At 52.1% G+C, this 22,807-nt stretch overlaps 1 protein-coding gene across 1 annotated transcript in view; it reads right to left on the bottom strand.

Moving 5' to 3' along the window:
* ttf2 (transcription termination factor, RNA polymerase II) overlaps nucleotides 1–22,807 on the bottom strand; it is a 46,559-nt gene that overhangs the window by 2,063 nt on the left and 21,689 nt on the right. Inside the window, exons 13-22 of the mRNA XM_072444148.1 lie at nucleotides 20,417–20,601; nucleotides 19,640–19,793; nucleotides 19,478–19,569; nucleotides 17,927–18,012; nucleotides 12,028–12,164; nucleotides 10,386–10,565; nucleotides 9,703–9,761; nucleotides 8,476–8,629; nucleotides 5,462–5,544; nucleotides 2,641–2,715 (exon numbers count right to left, since the gene is read on the bottom strand). Of these exons, the coding sequence (XP_072300249.1) occupies nucleotides 2,641–2,715; nucleotides 5,462–5,544; nucleotides 8,476–8,629; nucleotides 9,703–9,761; nucleotides 10,386–10,565; nucleotides 12,028–12,164; nucleotides 17,927–18,012; nucleotides 19,478–19,569; nucleotides 19,640–19,793; nucleotides 20,417–20,601 (1,205 nt within the window). The remainder of the gene's footprint in view (nucleotides 1–2,640; nucleotides 2,716–5,461; nucleotides 5,545–8,475; nucleotides 8,630–9,702; nucleotides 9,762–10,385; nucleotides 10,566–12,027; nucleotides 12,165–17,926; nucleotides 18,013–19,477; nucleotides 19,570–19,639; nucleotides 19,794–20,416; nucleotides 20,602–22,807) is intronic.

The raw sequence follows: 22,807 nt of genomic DNA, 5'->3' as shown, positions 1-22,807 counted from the left end.
ACACACACACTCCCCCCCCACACACACACACTCCCCCCCACACACACACTCCCCCACACACACACACTCCCCCTCCCCCACACACTCCCCCCCACACACACACTCACCCCCACACACACACTCCCCCTCCCCCACACACTCCCCCACACACACACACTCCCCCCCACACACACACACACTCCCCCCCACACACACACACACTCCCCCCACACACACACTCCCCCCCACACACACACTCCCCCCACACACACACACACTCCCCCCCACACACTCCCCCCACACACACACTCACCCCCACACACACACTCCCCCTCCCCCACACACTCCCCCACACACACACACTCCCCCCCACACACACACACACTCCCCCCCACACACACACTCCCCCCACACACACACACACTCCCCCCACACACACACTCCCCCACACACACACACTCCCCCCCACACACACACACACTCCCCCCACACACACACTCCCCCCCACACACACACTCCCCCCACACACACACACACTCCCCCCCACACACTCCCCCCACACACACACTCACCCCCACACACACACTCCCCCTCCCCCACACACTCCCCCACACACACACACACTCCCCCCCACACACACACTCCCCCCACACACACACACACTCCCCCCACACACACACTCCCCCACACACACACACTCCCCCCACACACACACTCCCCCACACACACACACTCCCCCACACACACACACTCCCCCACACACACACTCCCCCTCCCCCACACACTCTCCCCCACACACTCTCCCCCACACACTCCCCCCCACACACACACTCCCCCACACACACACACACTCCCCCCACACACACACACACTCCCCCCCACACACACACACACTCCCCCCACACACACACACTCCCCCCACACACACACACACTCCCCCCACACACACACACACTCCCCCCACACACACACACACTCCCCCCACACACACACACTCCCCCCACACACACACTCCCCCACACACACACACTCCCCCACACACACACACTCCCCCCACACACACACTCCCCCACACACACACACTCCCCCACACACACACACTCCCCCACACACACACACTCCCCCACACACACACTCCCCCTCCCCCACACACTCCCCCCCACACACACACTCCCCCTCCCCCACACACTCTCCCCCACACACTCCCCCCCACACACACACTCCCCCTCCCCCACACACTCTCCCCCACACACTCCCCCCCACACACACACTCCCCCTCCCCCACACACTCCCCCCCACACACACACTCACCCCCACACACACACTCCCCCTCCCCCACACACTCCCCCACACACACACACACACACTCCCCCCCACACACACACACACTCCCCCCACACACACACTCCCCCCCACACACACACTCCCCCCACACACACACACACTCCCCCCCACACACTCCCCCCCACACACACACTCACCCCCACACACACACTCCCCCTCCCCCACACACTCCCCCACACACACACACTCCCCCCCACACACACACTCCCCCCACACACACACACACTCCCCCCACACACACACACACTCCCCCCACACACACACACTCCCCCCACACACACACTCCCCCACACACACACACTCCCCCCACACACACACTCCCCCACACACACACACTCCCCCCCACACACACACTCCCCCACACACACACTCCCCCTCCCCCACACACTCTCCCCCACACACTCCCCCCCACACACACACTCCCCCACACACTCCCCCCCACACACACACTCCCCCACACACACACACTCCCCCCCACACACACACACACTCCCCCCCACACACACACACACTCCCCCCACACACACACTCCCCCCCACACACACACTCCCCCCACACACACACACACTCCCCCCCCCACACACACACACTCCCCCCACACACACACTCCCCCCCACACACACACTCCCCCCCACACACACACTCCCCCCACACACACACACACTCCCCCCACACACACACACACTCCCCCCACACACACACACTCCCCCCACACACACACTCCCCCACACACACACACTCCCCCCACACACACACTCCCCCACACACACACACTCCCCCACACACACACACTCCCCCACACACACACTCCCCCTCCCCCACACACTCCCCCCCACACACACACTCCCCCTCCCCCACACACTCTCCCCCACACACTCCCCCCCACACACACACTCCCCCTCCCCCACACACTCTCCCCCACACACTCCCCCCCACACACACACTCCCCCTCCCCCACACACTCCCCCCCACACACACACTCAGGTGAGCGGTAGGTGTGTTTTTTGATTGACACGTGGCAGGACTAATCATTAATCCTGCCACAAGGAAATGAGACTCAGATTTGACGACAAAAAAATCGTCCATTCCATCATAAAATGATTTTAGGCTGAAAGATGGATTTGCTTCCTCAAGCTCCTCTCCACGAGGGAGGTCTTTTCCCTGGGTCTCCAGACTTTCTACAATCTGAGACCCTCCTAAGTTCTGCAGAGATGAGACACGGTGAAAGTGAAAGTGTTGTAAATGGTGATGGTGCAGAGGGCGGTCTGTCCACGTGGAGGGCTCTACACGGACCCTTACACGGACCCTTACACTCACTTGTGAATCGTGACATCTTTTCTCTGGCCCACGCGATAGATCCGGTCACAAGCCTGGTCCTCCAGGGCCGGGTTCCTACAAGAAGAAGAAGAGGAAGAAGAAAGACATTTTCAACTCAAGATTGGACCTGAAATGTAAAAGACATTGTTAAATGTGTGGAAACTGCAGTTGTATAATTCCTTGTATTCAATGAAATGAGATGAAATTGTAGAATCCTGAGTATTGCAGGTGATGTACTTTTACTGGTTCAAATAAATACAATTACATTTAAGCTATATCTTTATACCAATAGTGTATACATTAACAAGCAAACAAAATGTAGTCTATAATGCCACATGTGCTTGCTTTTAAATCCAGTGCTTAACTCTTTCCTCACAGGTGGATTAAAGGCTGCGTGTTAAGTCATATTGATTTGTTTAGTGATATTCATTCTATAGGTTGTAGATTCATGTGTTTCTTCTTCTTCTTTTTTGAAACAAACACCAGAGAGACAAAAACCCAACTCAGTAGACGCCCAACAAAAAATCTGATCAAATCAAAGCATAAACAAACCAAAACAAATTGCATCCGTCGTCTGCTCGATGTGTTCCCTTTAAAGAAAGATCAAATATCATGTTTTCAATTTTGCAAATGTCCAAGGACAAATGTGACATTACATTGATCATCAGTTTGTTTTGTGTCCCTCATGAGAACAGGTCTGACTCACTGCAGTGACCACAGCTCCTGCTCCTGTCAGACAGGGACCGGACAGCCCTGAGCAAAGGGCCCTGGACCCCGTACTCCCGGGGCACCCCCCAAAGGACACCCCGAGGGACACGGTCCAAAGCCTTCTCCAGATCCACAAAGCACATGTGGGCAAACTCCCATGAGCCCTCGAGCACCCGATGGAGAGTCTAGAGCTGGTCCAGTGTTGCACCACCAGGACCTAAACCTGCATGAATAGACCTTATGGGAGGCTGAGGAGTGTGATCCTTCTATAGTTGGAATACACCCTCTGGGCCCCCTTCTTGAACAGAGGGACCACCACCCCGGTCTGCCAGTCCAGAGACACTGTCCCCGACCGCCACGCCCTGTTGCAGAGACGTGTCAGCCAAGACAGTCCTACAACATCCAGAGACTTTAGGTCCTCAGGATCTCATCCACCCCTGGAGCCACTGAAGAGTTTAACAACCTCAGTGACTTCAGCTTGGGTGATGGACGAGTCAGCCTCTGAGTCCTCAGTCTCTTCCACTTCGGAAGACGTGACAATAGGACAAAGTATTCCTTCCACCGTCCGACGACATCCCCAGCTGAGGTCAGCAGGCCTCCACCCGTTGGTGAAGCACTGCTTCCTCCTCCATGGCCTCCTGGAACACCTCTCAACTTTCTCAGATTTTTGCCTCGGCGACAGCACAAGCTGCAATACACTTGGCCTGCTGATACCTGTCGACGGCCTCAGGAGCCCTACAAGCTAAAGAGGGCCTCCTTCTTCAGCCTGACGACATCCCTTACTTCCAGTGTCCACCACCGGGTTTGGGGGTTGCCGTGGCAACAGGCACCGGAGACTTTGTGACCACAGCTCGGAACAGCCGCATCAACAATGGAGGTGGAGAACATGGTCCACTCGGACTCAATGTCCCCAGCCTCCCCCGGGACATGGGAGAAGCTCTCCCGGAGGTGTGAGGTGAAGACCCTCCTGACAGAGGCTCCACAAGACGTTCCCAACAGACCCTCACAATCCTCCACCAAAGGATCCAAGGTGGAGGTGGGAGTGAGGGCGGGGCGAGTTAGCATAGCTGTAGTTTTGCTCGGCTGGTTCTCGTGGTGTTGTTCAGTTTCTTAGACATTTTCCCGTTGGAGCACATTATACGTCTGCTCCACACAGACATATCCATTCTCCCCACGTAAACTCAGAATATAGAGGGATAAACTGAACGGATTCGAATGCAGCCTGACAAAGACTCATCCCAGAACTGCTCAGTGAATTCTAATTCCAAAAATGATATACTACATATTAGTGCCACGGTGTGAGGACGAGTGAACTACAAACTACAAGAATAAAACCACAGTTTTGGCACATGAAACATGTTGGCGCTTGCTTAGTCGAGGAGGCATGACATGACTGTGGAAACACTGCAGAGACTAAAGCCGTTACAGCCGCCGCCAAAGCCTCCTGCCTTTGCCGCTGCGCAGCAGCCAATCAAGGATGAGGCTCCAGTGACGTGGCCTTTGCCGCTGCGCAGCAGCCAATCAAGGATGAGGCTCCAGTGACGTGCACGACCCGGAAGAAGACCCAAAACAAACCCGGCAACGATTTAAAAAAATCCTTAAGACGCAGCTCTTGGAGCAAATATTGACTAAACTCTGCTCAGCTCGGAAGTATCTGCGGGTCCCAGACGGGCCCCGGGGCCCATCACCTGTTGGGACTTTGTAGAGTTAATAAACCAAAGCCATGGTCCAACATTAAACTCCATTTACACCACGAGAAAACACACAGCACAACTCCTCCACTGAGCGCGTGCAGACGCCTCGACTCCACTGAGCATGTGCAGACGCCTCGACTCCACTGAGCGCGTGCAGACGCCTCTACTCCACTGAGCGCGTGCGTCTGCTGCTGAGTGTACGTGTGCGTCTGCTGCTGAGTGTACGTGTGTACACACGTGTGTACACACACGTGTACACGCGTGTGTACACGTGTACACACACGTGTACACACACGTGTGTACACGTGTACACACACGTGTGTACACACACGTGTGTACACGTGTGTGTACGTGTGTGTACACGTGTGTGTACACGTGTGTGTACACGTGTACACAGACGTGTGTGTACGTGTGTGTACCAGTGCATGTCCACGAGGAAGAGGTGGTTCCCTCCAATCAGATTAAGCCCCACTCCTCCAGCACAGAGGGACACCAGCATCACCTGCAACACACAGAGACACACACAGAGACACACACACACACACACACACACACAGACACACACACACACACACACACACACAGACACACACACACACACACAGACACACAGACACACACACACAGATACACACACACAGATACACACACACAGATACACACACACAGATACACACACACACACACACAGACACACACACACAGATACACACACACAGATACACACACACACACAGACACACACACACAGATACACACACACACACACAGACACACACACACACACACAGACACACACACACAGACACACACACACAGATACACACACACACACAGACACACACACACACACACACACACAGACACACACACACAGACAGACACACAGACACACAGACACACACACACAGACACACACACACAGATACACACACACACACAGACACACACACACAGACACACACACACAGATACACACACACACACACACAGACAGATACACACACACACACAGACACACACACACAGACACACACACACAGATACACACACACACACAGATACACACACACACACACAGACACACACACACACACACACACACAGACACACACACACAGACAGACACACAGACACACAGACACACACACACAGACACACACACACAGATACACACACACACACAGACACACACACACAGACACACACACACAGATACACACACACACAGACACACAGACACACACACACAGACACACACACACAGATACACACACACACACAGATACACACACACAGACACACACAGATCAAAGTGTGTAAAAAGCTTTTTCAAAACATTTTTTTTCCTTCAATGTTTTAAAAGTTTAAAACTCAAAGACACAGGCACTTAGTCAGTTACAATGTCAGTTACAATGTCAGTTACAATGTCAGTTACAATGTCAGTTACAATGTCAGTTACAATGTCAGTCGAGTCTTGATCGTCGGTGATGTTTGTGTCAGTTTTTTGTGACGGCCTTTTTCCTTTGCCAAAAGTACACATTTCTAAATGTAGATCATGCTCCACCTCGTGGTGGAGCATGATCTACATTTAGATCACCTCGTGGTGGAGCGTGCGCACTGAAGTAGTTCTACTCCACTGACGCAGTCACGTTGTAAAGCTGTTACTACAATGTGTGATTAAACACGTCAGATGCATCAATATAAGATATTATTCCCCTTGAAAGTTCTGATTTATAAGATTTGATAAACATCTCAATCAGATTTATTTCTTGGTTATTATAACTCTTTATTAGTAAAATCTTATAAAAGTCCTGTTTCAAAGGATTCTTTCAACATATCAAAGCTTGGGGGCTGCAGTTGAACTCCTTTAAAAGGGCCCTTTACCTGGGGGCCCTGGGGGCTGCAGTTGAACTCCTTTAAAAGGGCCCTTTACCTGGGGGCCCTGGGGGCTGCAGTTGAACTCCTTTAAAAGGGCCCTTTACCTGGGGGCCCTGGGGGCTGCAGTTGAACTCCTTTAAAAGGGCCCTTTACCTGGGGGCCCTGGGGGCTGCAGTTGAACTCCTTTAAAAGGGCCCTTTACCTGGGGGCCCTGGGGGCTGCAGTTGAACTCCTTTAAAAGGGCCCTTTACCTGGGGGCCCTGGGGGCTGCAGTTGAACTCCTTTAAAAGGGCCCTTTACCTGGGGGCCCTGGGGGCTGCAGTTGAACTCCTTTAAAAGGGCCCTTTACCTGGGGGCCCTGGGGGCTGCAGTTGAACTCCTTTAAAAGGGCCCTTACCTGGGGGCCCTGGGGGCTGCAGTTGAACTCCTTTAAAAGGGCCCTTTACCTGGGGGCCCTGGGGGCTGCAGTTGAACTCCTTTAAAAGGGCCCTTTACCTGGGGGCCCTGGGGGCTGCAGTTGAACTCCTTTAAAAGGGCCCTTACCTGGGGGCCCTGGGGGCTGCAGTTGAACTCCTTTAAAAGGGCCCTTTACCTGGGGGCCCTGGGGGCTGCAGTTGAACTCCTTTAAAAGGGCCCTTTACCTGGGGGCCCTGGGGCTGCAGTTGAACTCCTTTAAAAGGGCCCTTACCTGGGGGCCCTGGGGGCTGCAGTTGAACTCCTTTAAAAGGGCCCTTACCTGGGGGCTGCAGTTGAACTCCTTTAAAAAGGGCCCTTTACCTGGGGGCCCTGGGGGCTACAGTTGAACTCCTTTAAAAGGGCCCTTTACCTGGGGGCCCTGGGGGCTGCAGTTGAACTCCTTTAAAAGGGCCCTTGACCTGGGGGCCCTGGGGGCTGCAGTTGAACTCCTTTAAAAGGGCCCTTGACCTGGGGGCCCTGGGGGCTGCAGTTGAACTCCTTTAAAAGGGCCCTTTACCTGGGGGCCCTGGGGGCTGCAGTTGAACTCCTTTAAAAGGGCCCTTTACCTGGGGGCCCTGGGGGCTGCAGTTGAACTCCTTTAAAAGGGCCCTTTACCTGGGGGCCCTGGGGGCTGCAGTTGAACTCCTTTAAAAGGGCCCTTTACCTGGGGGCCCTGGGGGCTGCAGTTGAACTCCTTTAAAAGGGCCCTTTACCTGGGGGCCCTGGGGGCTGCAGTTGAACTCCTTTAAAAGGGCCCTTTACCTGGGGGCCCTGGGGGCTGCAGTTGAACTCCTTTAAAAGGGCCCTTTACCTGGGGGCCCTGGGGGCTGCAGTTGAACTCCTTTAAAAGGGCCCTTTACCTGGGGGCCCTGGGGGCTGCAGTTGAACTCCTTTAAAAGGGCCCTTTACCTGGGGGCTGCAGTTGAACTCCTTTAAAAGGGCCCTTTACCTGGGGGCCCTGGGGGCTGCAGTTGAACTCCTTTAAAAGGGCCCTTTACCTGGGGGCCCTGGGGGCTGCAGTTGAACTCCTTTAAAAGGGCCCTTTACCTGGGGGCCCTGGGGGCTGCAGTTGAACTCCTTTAAAAGGGCCCTTTACCTGGGGGCCCTGGGGGCTGCAGTTGAACTCCTCCACCAGGTCCATCCTCTTCTTGGGCAGCACTGACCCGTCGATGACTGCGTAGTTCAGACTCATCTGCTGCAGGTGGACAGCCACAATGTGCAGCATGCTGGTCCACTGGGACACAACCACACTGAGGACAGAGAGACACTGAGGACAGGCAGAGCAAGGACAGGCACAGAGGCACCGAGGACAGGCACAGAGACACAGAGGACAGGCACAGAGAGACAGAGGACAGGCACAGAGAGACAGGCACAGAGAGACAGAGGACAGGCACAGAGGACAGGCACAGAGACACCGAGGACAGGCACAGAGACACCGAGGACAGGCACAGAGACACCGAGGACAGGCACAGAGACACCGAGGACAGGCACAGAGACACCGAGGACAGGCACAGACACCGAGGACAGGCGCAGACACCGAGGACAGGCACAGAGACACCGAGGACAGGCACAGAGACACCGAGGACAGGCACAGGGACACCGAGGACAGGCACAGGGACACCGAGGACAGGCACAGAGACACCGAGGACAGGCACAGACACCGAGGACAGGCGCAGACACCGAGGACAGGCACAGAGACACCGAGGACAGGCACAGAGACACCGAGGACAGGCACAGGGACACCGAGGACAGGCACAGGGACACCGAGGACAGGCACAGGGACACTGAGGACAGGCACAGGGACACTGAGGACAGGCACAGGGACACCGAGGACAGGCACAGGGACACTGAGGACAGGCACAGGGACACTGAGGACAGGCACAGGGACACTGAGGACAGGCACAGGGACACCGAGGACAGGCACAGGGACACCGAGGACAGGCACAGAGACACTGCATGGACTAAACAACCAAACTCAGTTGGTCTTTGCCCCTAAACCTGTTGCAGTCTACAACAGTCAGAAGTGATGGGTGAGCGGGATGAGAGGTTCAGGTGTGTCTAGTCATTTAGCATTAGCACTACAACATTGTAGCTAGAATTGCTACCAAAAACACATTACATATTAACACTATTACACATAATCACACTTTTGGCATACAACATAGTTAAGGGAATCTCATTTACGAGTATTTGATTTCCAGATATGACAAACTGTAATTTATCTATACATTATTGTATCTATTATAAAATAATATAGTCTAAATATTGTTTAAGATAATGCTAAATGCCACATAAATATACCAGTACCTTCAAAAACACTGACCTTTTCTGATCTGCGTCATGCAGCCTGATGGCTTTCAGCTCAGAGACTAGTGCAGAAATCTGGAAAAGAACAAACATGCTTTTATTTTACACCAGGAGTTTAAGACTCATGTCCATGTTCAGGCTGGTCACGCCCCAACACACCTGTGTTGTTACACTGTGTTGTTACACTGTGTTGTTACACTGTGTTGTTACACTGTGTTGTTACACTGTGTTGTTACACTGTGTTGTTACACTGTGTTGTTACACTGTGTTGTTACACTGTGTTGTTACACTGTGTTGTTACACTGTGTTGTTACACTGTGTTTACGCTGCCTGGGCTTTAGTCATGTACTATTGTTATGATATATTTACTTCTCTGAAAGTAAAGTAAGTAAAGAACGACAAAATTACTCTTCATTAATCTAAAAGCCTATGGGCTTTAATTATTACTACTATTACCATTATGACCACTATGACCACTATTATCATTATTACTACCATTACTACCATTACTATTATTAATATTATTACTATTATTACTACAATTACTATTACTAATCCCTTTTTAAATTGAATAAACATGATTTCAACTAAAGCAAATATAATCTGGATGATTATATTTGTAAAATGGAGCAGTCCTAGATCTGAGTCATTCTGAATTCTTCACCACAGCGTTCTGATGAGAACGTCCAGTGCTCTGACCTTTGTGCTCTGCCTGGTGTCCTCGAACAACTGGGGGTCAAAGCAGGTGCCGTTTAGGGACACAGATTGTTTGGGGTCCGGGTCAGACGCAGCGGGGCCAGAACTCAGAGAGAGAGCCCCGAGCTGCTCCTCCAGAGACAGGACGATGCCATCACCCTGCAGCTCACACGAGTCCAGAGTCTGCACAGACCAGGACAAGCATGTGTCAGGGTCAGGACCACAGTTCACATGCATGTGCTCACGTGCTAACGTAGAAGTGTTCAGGCGCATGTGCTCACGTGCATGTGCTCACGTGCTAACGTAGAAGTGTTCAGGCGCATGTGCTCACGTGCATGTGCTCACGTGCTAACGTAGATGTGTTCACGCGCATGTGCTCCCGCGCATGTGTTCAGGCGCATGTGTTCAGGCGCATGTGCTCCCGCGCATGTGCTCCCGCGCATGTGCTCCCGCGCATGTGCTCCCGCGCATGTGTTCAGGCGCATGTGTTCAGGCGCATGTGCTCCCGCGCGTGTGCTCACGCGCGTGTGCTCCCGCGCGTGTGCTCCCGCGCGTGTGCTCACGCGCGTGTGCTCACGCGCGTGTGCTCACGCGCGTGTGCTCACGCGCGTGTGCTCACGCGCGTGTGCTCAGGTGCGTGTGCTCACTTGCGTGTGTTCACGTGCATGTGTTCACGTGCATGTGCTCACGTGCATGTGCTCACGTGCATGTGCTCACGTGCGTGTTCACGTGCATGTGCATGTGTTCACGTGCATGTACTCATGTGTGTTCACGTGCATGTGCTCCCGCGCATGTGTTCAGGCGCATGTGCTCACGCGCATGTGCTCCCGCGCATGTGCTCACGCGCATGTGCTCACGCGCATGTGCTCACGCGCATGTGCTCACGCGCATGTGCTCACGTGCGTGTGCTCACGTGCGTGTGTTCACGTGCATGTGTTCACGTGCGTGTGCTCACGTGCGTGTGTTCACGTGCATGTGTTCACGTGCGTGTGTTCACGTGCGTGTGTTCACGCGCATGTGCTCCCGTGCATGTGCTCAGGTGCATGTGCTCAGGTGCATGTGCTCAGGTGCGTGTGCTCACGTGCGTGTGCTCACGTGCGTGTGTTCACGTGCATGTGTTCACGTGCATGTGTTCACGTGCATGTGTTCACCTGCATGTGTTCACCTGCATGTGTTCACCTGCATGTGCTCACCTGCATGTGTTCACCTGCATGTGTTCACCTGCATGTGCTCACCTGCATGTGCTCACCTGCATGTGTTCACCTGCATGTGTTCACCTGCATGTGCTCACCTGCATGTGCTCACCTGCATGTGTTCACCTGCATGTGCTCACCTGCATGTGTTCACCTGCATGTGTTCACCTGCATGTGCTCACCTGCATGTGTTCACCTGCATGTGTTCACCTGCATGTGCTCACCTGCATGTGTTCACCTGCATGTGCTCACCTGCATGTGTTCACCTGCATGTGTTCACCTGCATGTGTTCACCTGCATGTGCTCACCTGCATGTGTTCACCTGCATGTGTTCACCTGCATGTGCTCACCTGCATGTGCTCACCTGCATGTGTTCACCTGCATGTGTTCACCTGCATGTGTTCACCTGCATGTGCTCACCTGCATGTGCTCACCTGCATGTGGGACAGTACCTTGCGCAGCAGGGACAGGTGGCAGCAGCACTGGCGCAGGCGGAGTAGCAGGGACAGGATGTGGACTGTGCTGGACGGCTGCTTGGTCTGTGAGGACAGGGACGGGTCGAGCTGGGACGTCCCAAACTCCTGGGCCACTGCACAGACACAACACACATTACATGTACCAATTGTGCTTTTTTTCTGGCAATTAGAATTAAACCATAATTAGTATTAATACAGTATTTATACAGCACTTATAAGTTATATTGCCCTAAATCCATTGATTTGTGTCTTATGCTTTCGAGAAAAAGCGTGGTTAAGGCGGAAGCACCACGTGCAGCCGCCCGCAGAGTCATGAATGTGAATCTCTGTCCTCCCTTCTCTCTCACCCCCATTCCACGCTCAGCTGTCCAGTTTAATAAAGCCCATAAACATGGATCAACTTTGGACTAATTGGGACGTTGTTTTGGAGTTTGTGTGTATGATTTTAATTTGTATGTCTTGGTTTGATTTTCTTTTGTCTGTTTTCGCTGTTAAATGTTGATATGAAAAAATATGAAAAGAATTAGAATTTTGAAAATCAACGATAGGCTGTAATTTTTGATCAGGCACTAACATCATGCATTCTCCACAGACTCCTCCATGTTCTGGTCTCATGCATTCTCCACAGACTCCTCCATGTTCTGGTCTCATGCATTCTCCTCAGACTCCTCCATGTTCTGGTCTCATGCATTCTCCTCAGACTCCTCCATGTTCTGGTCTCATGCATTCTCCTCAGACTCCTCCATGTTCTGGTCTCATGCATTCTCCTCAGACTCCTCCATGTTCTGGTCTCATGCATTCTCCTCAGACTCCTCCATGTTCTGGTCTCATGCATTCTCCTCAGACTCCTCCATGTTCTGGTCTCATGCATTCTCCTCAGACTCCTCCATGTTCTGGTCTCATGCATTCTCCTCAGACTCCTCCATGTTCTGGTCTCATGCATTCTCCACAGACTCCTCCATGTTCTGGTCTCATGCATTCTCCACAGACTCCTCCATGTTCTGGTCTCATGCATTCTCCACAGACTCCTCCATGTTCTGGTCTCATGCATTCTCCTCAGACTCCTCCATGTTCTGGTCTCATGCATTCTCCACAGACTCCTCCATGTTCTGGTCTCATGCATTCTCCACAGACTCCTCCATGTTCTGGTCTCATGCATTCTCCACAGACTCCTCCATGTTCTGGTCTCATGCATTCTCCTCAGACTCCTCCATGTTCTGGTCTCATGCATTCTCCTCAGACTCCTCCATGTTCTGGTCTCATGCATTCTCCTCAGACTCCTCCATGTTCTGGTCTCATGCATTCTCCACAGACTCCTCCATGTTCTGGTCTCATGCATTCTCCACAGACTCCTCCATGTTCTGGTCTCATGCATTCTCCACAGACTCCTCCATGTTCTGGTCTCATGCATTCTCCTCAGACTCCTCCATGTTCTGGTCTCATGCATTCTCCACAGACTCCTCCATGTTCTGGTCTCATGCATTCTCCACAGACTCCTCCATGTTCTGGTCTCATGCATTCTCCACAGACTCCTCCATGTTCTGGTCTCATGCATTCTCCACAGACTCCTCCATGTTCTGGTCTCATGCATTCTCCACAGACTCCTCCATGTTCTGGTCTCATGCATTCTCCTCAGACTCCTCCATGTTCTGGTCTCATGCATTCTCCACAGACTCCTCCATGTTCTGGTCTCATGCATTCTCCTCAGACTCGTCCATGTTCTGGTCTCATGCATTCTCCACAGACTCCTCCATGTTCTGGTCTCATGCATTCTCCTCAGACTCCTCCATGTTCTGGTCTCATGCATTCTCCACAGACTCCTCCATGTTCTGGTCTCATGCATTCTCCTCAGACTCCTCCATGTTCTGGTCTCATGCATTCTCCTCAGGCTCCTCCATGTTCTGGTCTCATGCATTCTCCACAGACTCCTCCATGTTCTGGTCTCATGCATTCTCCACAGACTCCTCCGTGTTCTGGTCTCATGCATTCTCCACAGACTCCTCCATGTTCTGGTCTCATGCATTCTCCACAGACTCCTCCATGTTCTGGTCTCATGCATTCTCCTCAGACTCCTCCATGTTCTGGTCTCATGCATTCTCCTCAGACTCCTCCATGTTCTGGTCTCATGCATTCTCCACAGACTCCTCCATGTTCTGGTCTCATGCATTCTCCACAGACTCCTCCATGTTCTGGTCTCATGCATTCTCCTCAGACTCCTCCATGTTCTGGTCTCATGCATTCTCCTCAGACTCCTCCATGTTCTGGTCTCATGCATTCTCCTCAGACTCCTCCATGTTCTGGTCTCATGCATTCTCCACAGACTCCTCCATGTTCTGGTCTCATGCATTCTCCACAGACTCCTCCATGTTCTGGTCTCATGCATTCTCCTCAGACTCCTCCATGTTCTGGTCTCATGCATTCTCCTCAGACTCCTCCATGTTCTGGTCTCATGCATTCTCCTCAGACTCCTCCATGTTCTGGTCTCATGCATTCTCCTCAGACTCCTCCATGTTCTGGTCTCATGCATTCTCCACAGACTCCTCCATGTTCTGGTCTCATGCATTCTCCACAGACTCCTCCATGTTCTGGTCTCATGCATTCTCCTCAGACTCCTCCATGTTCTGGTCTCATGCATTCTCCTCAGACTCCTCCATGTTCTGGTCTCATGCATTCTCCACAGACTCCTCCATGTTCTGGTCTCATGCATTCTCCTCAGACTCCTCCATGTTCTGGTCTCATGCATTCTCCACAGACTCCTCCATGTTCTGGTCTCATGCATTCTCCTCAGACTCCTCCATGTTCTGGTCTCATGCATTCTCCACAGACTCCTCCATGTTCTGGTCTCATGCATTCTCCTCAGACTCCTCCATGTTCTGGTCTCATGCATTCTCCACAGACTCCTCCATGTTCTGGTCTCATGCATTCTCCTCGAACACCGCGACTGACCACAGGAGAGCAGAGACTCGGACACCGCCACAGTCGACACCAGACTGTGAAATAGACGGGGGCCCGGGGCCCGGGGGCCGTAAGCCCTCAAATCTCTGGCGGGCCGGGGTTTGAGTTAGGAGGGGGCCCCCCGTGCCCCTGTATCAAAATTCCTCAAAAAAAAATAATCAAGATTTAACTAGTAATTTGGCCATATTTGGGGCATTTTCATCGCTTAAGTTTCGTTCTGACAGACATGCCACTTCGCAGTAGTCTCGCTTCTCATTGGCCGAGCGGTGTCCGTGATCTAATTTCGATGAAAGCGGGCTTCTGATTGGCCGCTGCGTTCGGATGTACTCTGAAATGCCCGGTCTAATTTTGCCCCAAAAGTGATCTCTAGGTTGGCGGTAGGGATGCAGAGCTAAACCCAGGTTCAGGTTCAGGTCCAGATTCTAATCCAGAGGTTCAGGTTCAGACCTAATGAGTCCGGACCTGAACCAGGCCATATTTGCATCATGTTATAACAGCGTAACACAAGACACTTGGCTCAATTAAGTTAAGACACTTGAACAAGGACGACTATCAAACACAAGGCTTAACTGCAGTGAAATAAACTCAACTTGTCTGATTTATTCACTGTTTTTAACAGAAGTTACAACTTACACATCACAAGCTACGAGCTACGAGTTAGCAGCTAAACTATAGCGTAACAGTTGACACACATTCATGTGTTTCACTTGAGGAACAAGATCCTGTTGAGTGTTGTTGACAGGGTCAGTCTGGGTCAAAGGTCAAAGCAGCTGTTTCATCTGATACAATGTTTCGTCTTTAGACACATTTCACTCTTTAATAGTCGGATCAAACCTTCAAACACAAAACACCAGTGTCAATAATGAAGTCAGTGTAAAATAACAGAGTTACAAAAACTATCATAAAAGTCAACTAGAATCACTATAAAGCATCAACTTATAGAACTATAGCAGTATTAAAAGTAGAATATGAAAATATTTTACACAACACATCAAAATAATACATCATATTAGCAGCATTAAACACCAGACCATATTTAACAACTGTAGAATACAAATACTATTACAAAATATAAGCTCCAATCAATGAATGCAGCAATTAAACAATATTACTTTGACTTTACTTAATGCCAAATACATCACACCACAACAAGTCATTTCATTCATATTTACACCCAGACCACGCTGACCCCGCCCCTTTAACACGCGGCCACGCCCCTTTAACATGCGGCCACGCCCCTTTAACACACGGCCACGCCCACAGCGGCCCCAGTTTAAAACAGTTTTAATAAAGCCAGCGATCTTACCGGCTTCAGTGTTCACGTGTGGAGACACGGTTCACTTCAGTGTTCACGTGTGGAGACACGGTTCACTTCAGTGTTCACACGTGGAGACACGGTTCACTTCAGTGTTCACGTGTGGAGACACGGTTCACTTCAGTGTTCACGTGTGGAGACACGGTTCACTTCAGTGTTCACGTGTGGAGACACGGTTCACTTCAGTGTTCACACGTGGAGACACGGTTCACTTCAGTGTTCACACGTGGAGACACGGTTCACTTCAGTGTTCACACGTGGAGACACGGTTCACTTCAGTGTTCACGTGTGGAGACACGGTTCACTTCAGTGTTCACACGTGGAGACACGGTTCACTTCAGTGTTCACACGTGGAGACACGGTTCACTTCAGTGTTCACACGTGGAGACACGGTTCACTTCAGTGTTCACGTGTGGAGACACGGTTCACTTCAGTGTTCACGTGTGGAGACACGGTTCACTTCAGTGTTCACACGTGGAGACACGGTTCACTTCAGTGTTCACACGTGGAGACACGGTTCACTTCAGTGTTCACACGTGGAGACACGGTTCACTTCAGTGTTCACACGTGGAGACACGGTTCTGTCTCTCGCATCTTTAAATTTATTTCGCCGGCTTCAACTTCTGCCCTGAAGACGTGTGCGTCTCTATATAGGGTCCATGTGCTCCATTGACAGCGGCGCATGGCAGTGTTTACGTCTTTTCCAGCGCAAATTTCGCGATCAATGGAAGGTTTAAGATGGTTTAGATTCTAGAACAAAAAGGATATTATATGTCAGTGCTATATTTTATATGAGTCCAGAACCGAATCACCGGGTTTCGGTTTTTTTGGACCTGAACCGAAACGTTTTTACAAGTCCAGATCCGGTCCATCATAGCGGTACACATCCCTAGTTGGCGAGCGTCAATCTCTACTCAGTCCACAATTCAGTCTTTTTAAGCTTTTGCAACAAAAGCTGTGTCAATGTGGAAGTATCCAAGGGCCCCAAGGGCCCCGCCCTTTGGAGCTGTTAGCATCGGGGCAATGTTTATATGTTAGTAGTTTATTTTGTAGGCTGTGATTTTATATATTCCACAAGATCTCCTTGTGTCAAATGCTGTAAACAGTATTTATTCTGTATCTAATAAACATGATTATATTAAATTAAACAGTTTTAAAGATCATGATCTCTGGTTTATATGATGCAGTATTTGTGCTCTTCATATCAAATAACAGATAAAAGTACTTATAATACCCAGGTTTAAAACAACACATTTATCTTGTTCTTATGACGCCGCGATGCCGCGCGATTGTGGGCCCCTGAAATTGCTGGGGGGCCCTTAACTTTTTCAGATAGGGGGCCCCCCTGGCCTCTAACTTTGAAAATCTATTTCTCAGCCTGGCCACTGACCACAGAAGAGCAGAGACTCGGACACCGCCACTGACCAGACCAAAGGCACACTTTCACTTCTATGAGCTGACTCAAAGCAGTTGTCCCCACAGCAGTATATGTGAAGAGTCAAAGAAGAGACTTAGTCCAGCCTTCAAAGCCTGTGTACTTTTTGCATTTTCCAAGCGAGCACAGGGGCCAGATGTCCAGCAGCTGTCCAGCAGCAGAGCACTGACCTTTGTCAAAGGGGCTGGAGGTGGACGCGCTGCCCTTGTTCAGCTCCGGCTCTTTGTATTTCTGGAGGTAATTCTGCAGAGTGGACCTAAGGGATGATCAACAGAACATGCTCCAGTTAAGAGTCAAATCACAGGCAGAATGTTCAGAACCTCCACTTTTTGAAGAGACTCCAGATTCATGAGGTTCTCAGGCAGACAACTCCACCAGCATCCACCTCCAACTCCACCAGCATCCACCTCCAACTCCACCAGCATCCACCTCCAACCCCACCAGCATCCACCTCCAACTCCACCAGCATCCACCTCCAACCACACCAGCATCCACCTCCAACTCCACCAGCATCCACCTCCAACCACACCAGCATCCACCTCCAACTCCACCAGCATCCACCTCCAACCACACCAGCATCCACCTCCAACTCCACCAGCATCCACCTCCAACCACACCAGCATCCACCTCCAACTCCACCAGCATCCACCTCCAACCACACCAGCATCCACCTCCAACTCCACCAGCATCCACCTCCAACCCCACCAGCATCCACCTCCAACTCCACCAGCATCCACCTCCAACCACACCAGCATCCACCTCCAACTCCACCAGCATCCACCTCCAACCCCACCAGCATCCACCTCCAACTCCACCAGCATCCACCTCCAACCACACCAGCATCCACCTCCAACCACACCAGCATCCACCTCCAACCACACCAGCATCCACCTCCAACTCCACCAGCATCCACCTCCAACTCCACCAGCATCCACCTCCAACCACACCAGCATCCACCTCCAACCACACCAGCATCCACCTCCAACTCCACCAGCATCCACCTCCAACTCCACCAGCATCCACCTCCAACTCCACCAGCATCCACCTCCAACCACACCAGCATCCACTTCCAACCACCAGCATCCACCTCCAACCACCAGCATCCACCTCCAACCACACCAGCATCCACCTCCAACCACACCAGCATCCACCTCCAACCACACCAGCATCCACCTCCAACCACCAGCATCCACCTCCAACCACACCAGCATCCACCTCCAACCACACCAGCATCCACCTCCAACCACACCAGCATCCACCTCCAACCACCAGCATCCACCTCCAACCACCAGCATCCACCTCCAACCACACCAGCATCCACCTCCAACCACACCAGCATCCACCTCCAACCACACCAGCATCCACCTCCAACCACCAGCATCCACCTCCAACCACCAGCATCCACCTCCAACCACACCAGCATCCACCTCCAACCACACCAGCATCCACCTCCAACCACCAGCATCCACCTCCAACCACCAGCATCCACCTCCAACCACCAGCATCCACCTCCAACCACACCAGCATCCACCTCCAACCACACCAGCATCCACCTCCAACCACCAGCATCCACCTCCAACCACCAGCATCCACCTCCAACCACCAGCATCCACCTCCAACCACCAGCCTCCAGATTAAGATCAGGAGAATCCAGCGCAAAGTTCTTTAAGAAAAAGTTTCAAAATTTGATGGAAACATTCATGACTCAGACACAAATGTACCTGGACTGTGCAAAGAGCACATCATACACCGCCTTCTCGTCCTCCGACAGAGTGAGATGGTGAAGCTCACAGGTGCGCTCTGGGAGGGACACCTGCAAACACACACACGTCAGTCAAGTGTGTGTGCTCTGGGACACTGGCACACTGGCACATTCTCGTTACCAGGGGTCTTCCCGTGGAGTCTCGCTGGTTCTTGGTTCTCCGCAGCAGCAGAGTTCTGGTCAGAATGTTCAGCCTCTCTCGACCTCTCTTGGAGCCATTGTCCACCTGAGCCTTCCACAGTTTGTACTCATCGAACGGAGCGCAACGAAGGAACCTAAAGACATACAGACACATATCTAATATTATTGACTTTAAACGACAGTGACAGTTAAAGTGACAGAAATGTTTCTCCATTTGATGGAAATCCATACCAGCGACAGATCTTTAAGCCCAGGCAGGTTTTTAATGAGGGAACAATGTTAGAACATGGCAAAAAGCTCAAAAAATATTATATTTGTATGTTAATTAGCTGCGGCGCACATGCTTTTACTCTTCTTTTCACGTATCGAACACTGACAGCTGGAAGAGCAAATCCAAGAACTGCACGGTCTGTGTCCAAACAAAGATGGCGGCTCACGGAGAAACAGAGAAACATGTGACTCATTACACTCTGGAATTCGGATCTCAAAAAAGTTCTAGATTTGGTTCTGAATGTAACGTGGAGATTGAGAGACGTCTAGGAAGCGTCTTGCTTATGTGCTTCATGAACTGAAAGTGGGAGGGACCATCATATCACACACATACAGCGAGGGCGTGGCTCTGCTCATGACGTACACATGATATAGTGCTTTTCACTCAGACTCTCTAGCGCCCCCTGTGGTACTAACCAGGCCCTGCCCTGTTGAACTCAGAGAGCTGATGAGTCAAACAGGTATGACCATAAGGTGGCGCTCTTACTTGAGCAGGGAGTACAGGTCCAGCAGGTTGTTCTGGATGGGCGTGCCCGTGACTGCCCACCGCGCCCGGGCCCTCAGCTGGCACACTGCCATGGACGTCTGCACCTTCGGGTTCTTGATGTTATGGGCTTCATCCAGCACTATACGACCCCAGGCCACTCTGAGCAGGGGCGTGGCACGAGGAGGCTGGAAGAGAGGGCAAGAGTCAACAGTCCTACAGAGGAGGAGTCCTACAGAGGAGGCTGGAAGAGAGGGCAAGAGTCAACAGTCCTACAGAGGAGGCTGGAAGAGAGGGCAAGAGTCAACAGTCCTACAAAGGAGGAGTCCTACAGAGGAGGCTGGAAGAGAGGGCAAGAGTCAACAGTCCTACAGAGGAGGAGTCCTACAGAGGAGGCTGGAAGAGAGGGCAAGAGTCAACAGTCCTACAGAGGAGGCTGGAAGAGAGGGCAAGAGTCAACAGTCCTACAGAGGAGGAGTCCTACAGAGGAGGCTGGAAGAGAGGGCAAGAGTCAACAGTCCTACAGAGGAGGAGTCCTACAGAGGAGGCTGGAAGAGAGGGCAAGAGTCAACAGTCCTACAGAGGAGGAGTCCTACAGAGGAGGCTGGAAGAGAGGGCAAGAGTCAACAGTCCTACAGAGGAGGAGTCCTACAGAGGAGGCTGGAAGAGAGGGCAAGAGTCAACAGTCCTACAGAGGAGGCTGGAAGAGAGGGCAAGAGTCAACAGTCCTACAAAGGAGGAGTCCTACAGAGGAGGCTGGAAGAGAGGGCAAGAGTCAACAGTCCTACAGAGGAGGAGTCCTACAGAGGAGGCTGGAAGAGAGGGCAAGAGTCAACAGTCCTACAGAGGAGGAGTCCTACAGAGGAGGCTGGAAGAGAGGGCAAGAGTCAACAGTCCTACAGAGGAGGAGTCCTACAGAGGAGGCTGGAAGAGAGGGCAAGAGTCAACAGTCCTACAGAGGAGGAGTCCTACAGAGGAGGCTGGAAGAGAGGGCAAGAGTCAACAGTCCTACAGAGGAGGAGTCCTACAGAGGAGGCTGGAAGAGAGGGCAAGAGTCAACAGTCCTACAGAGGAGGCTGGAAGAGGGGGCAAGAGTCAACAGTCCTACAGAGGAGGAGTCCTACAGAGGAGGCTGGAAGAGAGGGCAAGAGTCAACAGTCCTACAGAGGAGGAGTCCTACAGAAGAGGCTGGAAGAGAGGGCAAGAGTCAACAGTCCTACAGAGGAGGAGTCCTACAGAGGAGGCTGGAAGAGAGGGCAAGAGTCAACAGTCCTACAGAGGAGTCCTAGAGAGGAGGCTGGAAGAGAGGGCAAGAGTCAACAGTCCTACAGAGGAAGAGTCCTACAGAGGAGGCTGGAAGAGAGGGCAAGAGTCAACAGTCCTACAGAGGAGGAGTCCTACAGAGGAGGCTGGAAGAGAGGGCAAGAGTCAACAGTCCTACAGAGGAGGAGTCCTACAGAGGAGGCTGGAAGAGAGGGCAAGAGTCAGCAGTCCTACAGAGGAGGAGTCCTACAGAGGAGGCTGGAAGAGAGGGCAAGAGTCAACAGTCCTACAGAGGAGGAATCCTGCAGAGGAGGCTGGAAGAGAGGGCAAGAGTCAACAGTCCTACAGAGGAGGAGTCCTAGAGAGGAGGCTGGAAGAGAGGGCAAGAGTCAACAGTCCTACAGAGGAGGAGTACTACAGAGGAGGCTGGAAGAGAGGGCAAGAGTCAACAGTCCTACAGAGGAGGAGTCCTACAGAGGAGGCTGGAAGAGAGGGCAAGAGTCAACAGTCCTACAGAGGAGGAGTCCTACAGAGGAGGCTGGAAGAGAGGGCAAGAGTCAAAAGTCCTACAGAGGAGGAGTCCTACAGGAGGCTGGAAGAGAGGGCAAGAGTCAACAGTCCTACAGAGGAGGAGTCCTACAGAGGAGTCCTACAGAGGAGGCTGGAAGAGAGGGCAAGAGTCAACAGTCCTACAGAGGAGGAGTCCTACAGAGGAGGCTGGAAGAGAGGGCAAGAGTCAACAGTCCTACAGAGGAGGCTGGAAGAGGGGGCAAGAGTCAACAGTCCTACAGAGGAGGAGTCCTACAGAAGAGGCTGGAAGAGAGGGCAAGAGTCAACAGTCCTACAGAGGAGGAGTCCTACAGAGGAGGCTGGAAGAGAGGGCAAGAGTCAACAGTCCTACAGAGGAGTCCTAGAGAGGAGGCTGGAAGAGAGGGCAAGAGTCAACAGTCCTACAGAGGAAGAGTCCTACAGAGGAGGCTGGAAGAGAGGGCAAGAGTCAACAGTCCTACAGAGGAGGAGTCCTACAGAGGAGGCTGGAAGAGAGGGCAAGAGTCAACAGTCCTACAGAGGAGGAGTCCTACAGAGGAGGCTGGAAGAGAGGGCAAGAGTCAACAGTCCTACAGAGGAGGA

This window comes from Eucyclogobius newberryi, unplaced genomic scaffold (genome assembly GCF_026437365.1).
Source record: "Eucyclogobius newberryi isolate DKJ021-1_F unplaced genomic scaffold, fEucNew1.0.hap1 SCAF_14, whole genome shotgun sequence".
Classification (NCBI taxonomy): domain Eukaryota; kingdom Metazoa; phylum Chordata; class Actinopteri; order Gobiiformes; family Gobiidae; genus Eucyclogobius; species Eucyclogobius newberryi.
The sequence above is the reverse complement of the archived record's forward strand: the minus strand, read 5'-3'. Positions and strand labels throughout refer to the sequence as shown.